Below are 6,531 nucleotides of genomic sequence, written 5' to 3' on the forward strand. Positions count from 1 at the left end.
TGGATACGGCCTCTTGCAGAAATGCAAGGTAAGGTTGCGTATGATAGACCCTTGCGGTCCGGCCCTTTCCCGGACCCTGCGCATAGCAGGAGCTTAGTGAATCAGGCTGCCCTTTTACACTGAGTGAATTTGGCAGTTCCCTAGTTGGAATGAAGAGCAGAACAACAGATTCAATAATGAGGCACTAGTTGCATTATTTTTCCCTGTTGAAAGCCTTGGATGAAGGGCAGTTGCTGCAGTCCACAAATCCCTTTCTCACTTTCTCCAACCATGTGCCCTTAGGACCACTTAACTACTCTCTTCTAAACATGCAAGTTTCTGCAATTGTAATTCATTAACATTTTGTGCCATCTTAGCTTAGCAAGTTATGTGGAAATATTTTTGAAACAAGAACAAAAATGAAGTGAACACTGAACCTACTCTAGATTAAAGTAGAACCACATTCTTTTTCTTTCTATACCATTTGGATTGCGATCAGAGAAAACTTCAGTATATAATAGTTGTTTACCCTGATTTTCTTACCATATTTGTGTTTTTCCTTTTCCTCAAACAAAGAGCAATAAACCTATCATGATTGAAAATCTTTCATATTTTGGATTCTTTTTGGGAGGAAAGGTTACGAATTCCTACAAATTGAAGCTCTTTTCTTCTCACTTGGCAGCATGCGCAACATATATTTTGAAGCTAGAGAGTTCAGCTTGGGGAGAAGATTTGCGAGACACGAGTGTTAGTTTTTAAGAGTGAACTCTGTGAGGTTATTCTCCCGATATTATTTTATTCTTTTACATAGTGGATAACTCATTTTCACTAATGTAAGTAGCTCAATTGACCAAAAAGTGTGTCTCTAGTATATTTCTCTTTTTCCGGTTCGCGTTATTGTTATATAGAGTTTGCTTTATTAACATCCGCATGACACTTGATTATTTTGATCCTAACATATATTAAACGAAATAAATATCGTTTTATCAATCCGCCAAGACATAGATTCTAATTTAGTCTTCAGCTCCTGTCAAAAATAGAAACCAAGATATCCCAATATAATACCTCCACAGATCAATAAATGTATCTTGTTCTATCTGCTTTGTGGTCTATTCACCTTTTCAATAGACAACTTTCATGATAGGCCATATCACACAACTTGTGGTTATCATTTCCTATCTAAAATCAAGTGGCACCTTCCTCTGTAATGTCCAAAATTTTCAGTCACTCACTCACTTAAAAAGAGCAGCACCGTGTACTAAGCTTCCGCTATGCGCGAGGTCCGGGGAAGAGCCGGACCACAAGAGTCTATTGTACGTAGCCTTACCCTGTATTTCTGCAAGAAGTTGTTTCCACAGCTCGAACCCGTGACCTCCTGGTCACATTGCAACAACTTTACCAGTTACGCCAAGGCTCCCCTTCAGTTACTCACTCGACTCCCTATATATATACTATTCCAAGAAGTTTTAATAAGCTTCCACTATGCGCGAGATCCGGGAAAGGGCCGGACCACAAGGGTCTATTGTACACAGCCTTACACTGCATTTCTGCAAGAGGCTATTTCCAGGGTTCGAAGCCGTGACCTACTGGTCACATGACAATAATTCTACCAGTTACGCCAAGGCTCCCCTACAGTAACTCACTCACTTGACTCCCTATATATACACTTTTCCAAGAAGTTTTGATAACAGATTTCACATACAACTCATTCCTTGCCAGTGAAAATGTTCAAACTTCTCTTTCTTTTTGCTGTCCTGATATCAAGCAGCAATGCTGCTGTACAAGATTTTTGTGTAGCAGACTTAAAAGGACCAGAATCCCCTGCAGGCTATTCTTGCAAAAATGCTACAAAAGTCACAGTAAACGATTTCGTTTTCTCTGGCCTAAGTGCAGCAGGAAACACCTCAAATATAATCAAAGCATCAGTAACGCCAGCATTTGCAGCTCAATTCCCTGGCCTAAACGGGCTCGGTCTCTCTGCCGCACGTCTCGACTTAGCCCCTGGTGGTGTAGTGCCATTTCACACTCACCCTGGTGCTTCTGAAGTCTTGCTCGTCGTTCAGGGATCGATTACTGCGGCTTTTGTTTCCTCAGCAAATACTGTTTACTTAAAGACGCTAAAGAAAGGTGAACTAATGGTATTTCCACAAGGTTTGTTGCATTTTCAAGTGAATGCAGCTGGTTATACTTCTGTAGCTTATGTGTTCTTTAGCAGTTCCAGTCCTGGCCTTCAAATCACTGATTTCGCGTTGTTTGCCAACGATTTGTCTACTAAGTTGGTTGAGGCTACGACATTTGTTGATGAAGCTCAAATCAAGAAGCTTAAGGGTGTTCTTGGAGGCACTGGCTAATACTTAATTTTGCCTGTTAAATTGATCTAGCTAACAATGTGCTAGCATGTAATGTGTTAGTTATTTCTTTTTATTCAAAGTTGTCATTTTTGCTTCTTTGTTTTGGCAAGCCTTGGCAACTAATAATTGTCTTTCGATGATTCTTTCTCTCAATGCCATGTTATTGTGAGCTTAATTAGTCCTTTATTTTTTCAGCTATGGATTTTAACTTCAGTAATGGCTGTCTAATTAAGTCATAGGAGTACTATGTATGTACATCAGTAGTAGAAGGTGTTGTTCTTTTCTAGTTTCCTTAAGAAAGGATTCTATGCATATTTCATGAAATAATTAAGTTATATGCACCTCACAACATAAAAAGTATTTATACAATCAAGTAGGGCTGGCAATTTAAGTGCAAACGTATTCAACCCGTCCAACCGCCCAAGGTTGGGTCGCTCATGGAACCGCCCATTGTTGAACTTAGCCCATTTGAGCACAGCTAAAGTTGGACTGATTTTAGCTCAAATTTATCCATGAACAACTTTGCTAAAATGTCTTTAAAATAATTCTTTTTTTGTTTGATATGTTTTATATGACTATAACAAAGATAAAAAGTCTTATTTTGTTATTAAACAATTTATAAGAAAAAACACACATTAATTAACGCTTGGTAAGAGTTGGACTATGACTCAAATTTTAGTCCATCTTGGCTCAGCCCATCTCAACCCATGTAACTTTTGGAGCGTCATTGACCCGACCATTTATTGACTCAGCCCATTTTAACCCATCCAAGTCAAGCCAAACCCTCCTATTTGACATCTCTGCAATATTCAAGTCCTGTATAAAAGTAATTACAAGTAATTCTTTATAAATATAACTATAGGTTATAGTGTAAAAAATTCTCACACAAGTGTAAACAATCACATGATTATTTATGCGTTTGGTTGAATTGACATCTCGTTTGCTATACTGGACGAAAGCAAGAGAAAATTAAACAGGAAATTTCCTTCCTTTTGTTCAGTTTATGGTGGAGAGAAACTAGAAGTGATGTAGCAGAAGCTAACTATTGAGGAGAAGAGTGACATATGACAGTCACACGAGTTAGTATAGTTAGCTGAAGTTTAATTATAACTAATTACATGATTGGTGGTTAGAGTAAATAGTGGTGAACGATTAGTACAACTGTCATATACAATGTATATAAGTAGGACTTGTGTGTTTTGTATTCAGTTTTCATAGTGGAATATACAATCATTTTCAGCTCACATGCTCTCCAACGAGTTCTTCATTCTAGAACCTTCTTGTTCATCTTCTTCTTAGCTCCAGTTGATCTGATCTTTAAGCTTCATCATGGTATCAGAGCCCAAGGGCTAAATACACGATCGTTGTGGTGGATATCTTCTGGTTTCTGCAGAATCATTTTGTTGCTGATTGTTCGAGTTTTCCCTCAATCAGTTAACCTAGTTTCTGTTTTGTTATCTGCGATTTGCGAATCTATAATTCCTTGAATCTGAAAGTAAAATCAGCTGAATCTGTTGACAATGACGAATGGAGAAGAAACCTCAACTGGAACAAGCACAACAATGAACACAGATCATCATCATCCATTGTATTTACAGCCATGTGATACTCCAAGTAGTTTCTTGATCTCTATTCAACTAACTGGATCTGAAAACTATGCATTGTGGAGTAGATCTATGAAAATAGGTCTAATTGGTAAGAGTAAGCTAGGATTTGTTAATGGACGATGTATTAAGGATAAGTTTGATCGATCCTTGCATGAGCTTTGGGAGAAGTGTAATGCAATAGTTCTATCATGGATTATGAATGCTGTGAGCACAGAATTACTTAGTGGAATTATCTACAAATCTAGTGCACACAAAGTCTGGACTGATCTGAAGGATAAGTATGATAAGGTAGATGGATCTCGCATCTTCTTCCTGCACAAGGAAATTACAACTTTATCGAAGGGAATTTCATCAGTTTCTGCATATTTCTCCAAATTGACAGACCTCTGGGAGGAATATGATGCCTTGATGCCCTGCCCTGGGTATAACTGCCCAGAATCTAAGAGTTATTTTGAACATTTTGAGTATCAAAGGCTGCTGCAGTTCCTTATGGGGCTAAATGAAACATATAGCCAACCTAGGAGTCAGATATTGATGATGAGCCATGTTCCTACAGTTAACAAAGCATACTCCATGATAGTTTCTGAAGAAAGCCAAAGAGCTTTGGGAAAGTTCTTTCAGTCTATAGACATTGGAGATGGAACAACACTATTCACCAACAAAGGCATGAATTCAGGGAACAATTATAAGCCTAGAAGAGGAAATCTATTATGTGATTACTGCAACTATAAAGGACACACAAGAGACACTTGCTTTAAGCTGCATGGTTATTTAGCTGAAATTCAAAATGAGGAAGAAGACAACAGGTTTTCTTCAAAGACCTATAGCCAATGCAACCATGCATGAGGAAAAACAATCAATGACAAAGCAGATGACTAATACAACTACACATGAGGCACAACAAGTGATCAACACATCTGCTACAAATATAGCACAAGGAGGAAGGCCAATCATGTTTACTCAAGAGCAATATGACCAAATATTGAAGTTGATCAGTACAGGTGAAAATGCAAGCTTTGCAGGTACATCTAAGATCTTTGTTACAAATGAAAAGGTTAAAGATGAGAATTGGATAGTAGACTCCGGTGCAACCAACCACATGGTTCACACCAGAGAGCTACTTGACAAGATAAATACAGATATCCTAGGCAATGCACCAAAGGTATATTTACTTGATGGAACTTCACTTGATGTTGAATGTACCGGAGAGAGTAGAATTGATGAAAACAGTACTGTTAAGAATGTTTTGTATGTTCCAAATTTTAAATATAATCTCTTGTTTGTGTCCAAGCTCACAAGGGATTTAAGATGTTTTATATCCTTTTATCCCGACTTTTGGATAATGCAGGACCTTCACAGTGGGAAGGTGAATGGGATTAGTAAGGAACTAGAAGGTTTGTACAACTTGTAGCATCAGAAACTTGAAGCCAAGGCTGCAAATGTACATCTTCAGAAATCAACTATGCAGGAGGAGGACTTAAAGGTGTGGCATGGAAGACTTGGACATGCTCCAAATAGAGTAGTGAGACAAATTCCAAACATGAAGTTCAAAACTAGTAGTGATGAAATAAAGGAATGCACAATCTGTCCTTTGGCTAGACAAGGCAGATTGCCATTCCCTAAGAGTACAAGTAGATCAGATAAACCATTTCAATTGATTCATGTAGATGTCTGGGGTCCATATAGAGTACAAACTCATAGTGGACATAGATTTTTCCTTACTATAGTAGATGATTGCAACAGAATGACATAGATTTACTTACTAAGGCTCAAGAGTGATGTGGTTGTATGTTTGAGACAATTTTTAGCCTTAATAAAGACTCAATTTGCTGTGACTGTGAAAGTAATAAGAAGTGACAATGGATCTGAGTTTTTCAATTCTGAATGCCACAGTTTGTTTCAATCTTATGGAATGATTCACCAGAGTTCATGTGTTCACACCCCATAACAAAATGGGGTAGTGAAGAGGAAACAAAGACACATACTGGAAGTGGCCAGGGCCACTAGATTGCAAGGCTATTTGCCTCTCAAATTTTAGGGGGAATATGTGCAGGCAACCATTTATGTCATAAACAGGTTTCCTCTATCAGTGTTGTTAGGAAAATTATCTTTTGAGATGTTGCATGGAAGAGTGCCATCTTTAAAGCACCTGAGAACCATAAGGTGTCTATACTTTGCTAAGGTTGTGGGAGGAAAGGATAAGTTTGCAGCTAGATTAGTTGGAACTATGTTGATGGGATATTCATTATCCCAGAAGGGATACACACTGTATAATAGTTTAACTAACTCTTTCTTTGTAAGCAGGGATGTCAAGTTTATGGAGCATGTCTTTCCATTTCAACTACTTAAGGAAGGAAAATTGCAGCTCTTCCCTAATGGTGTACTGCACTATCCAGTCACTACTGATGTTATTCCTGCACAGATCAACACATATGATGATAATGCATCCTTTTCAGCAATGCCACCTGTTGCAGACAACCACACTGCTAATACACAACCTTCATCACCACTTCCCTTATTCTCAGAAGACACTCCATCTCAGCAATCACCTCTTTCAGAACACGATACACATGTTCCTGTGGGTCCCTCATTAA

General features: G+C 38.2%; 2 protein-coding genes across 2 annotated transcripts; both read left to right on the plus strand.

Moving 5' to 3' along the window:
- Nucleotides 1-1,499: 1,499 nt before the first annotated feature.
- On the plus strand, nt 1,500-2,470 carry LOC104233000 (auxin-binding protein ABP19a-like). The gene has a single exon (XM_009786301.2). It carries the CDS (start codon nt 1,704-1,706, stop codon nt 2,328-2,330), a length of 627 nt encoding a protein of 208 aa, XP_009784603.1. The 5' UTR covers nt 1,500-1,703; the 3' UTR covers nt 2,331-2,470.
- A 1,380-nt stretch (nt 2,471-3,850) lies between these two features.
- Nucleotides 3,851-4,783, plus strand: LOC138879155 (uncharacterized). The gene has a single exon (XM_070158746.1). The coding sequence runs from the start codon at nt 3,851-3,853 to the stop codon at nt 4,781-4,783; it is 933 nt and encodes a 310-aa protein (XP_070014847.1).
- The last annotated feature ends 1,748 nt before the right edge of the window (nt 4,784-6,531 follow it).

Source organism: Nicotiana sylvestris, chromosome 10 (assembly GCF_000393655.2).
Source record: "Nicotiana sylvestris chromosome 10, ASM39365v2, whole genome shotgun sequence".
Classification (NCBI taxonomy): domain Eukaryota; kingdom Viridiplantae; phylum Streptophyta; class Magnoliopsida; order Solanales; family Solanaceae; genus Nicotiana; species Nicotiana sylvestris.

What these genes read in the sequence shown, in the direction of transcription:
- LOC104233000 (XM_009786301.2), top strand. Translation starts at nt 1,704, where the DNA reads ATGTTCAAACTTCTCTTTCTTTTTGCTGTCCTGATATCAAGCAGCAAT.
- LOC138879155 (XM_070158746.1), top strand. Translation starts at nt 3,851, where the DNA reads ATGACGAATGGAGAAGAAACCTCAACTGGAACAAGCACAACAATGAAC.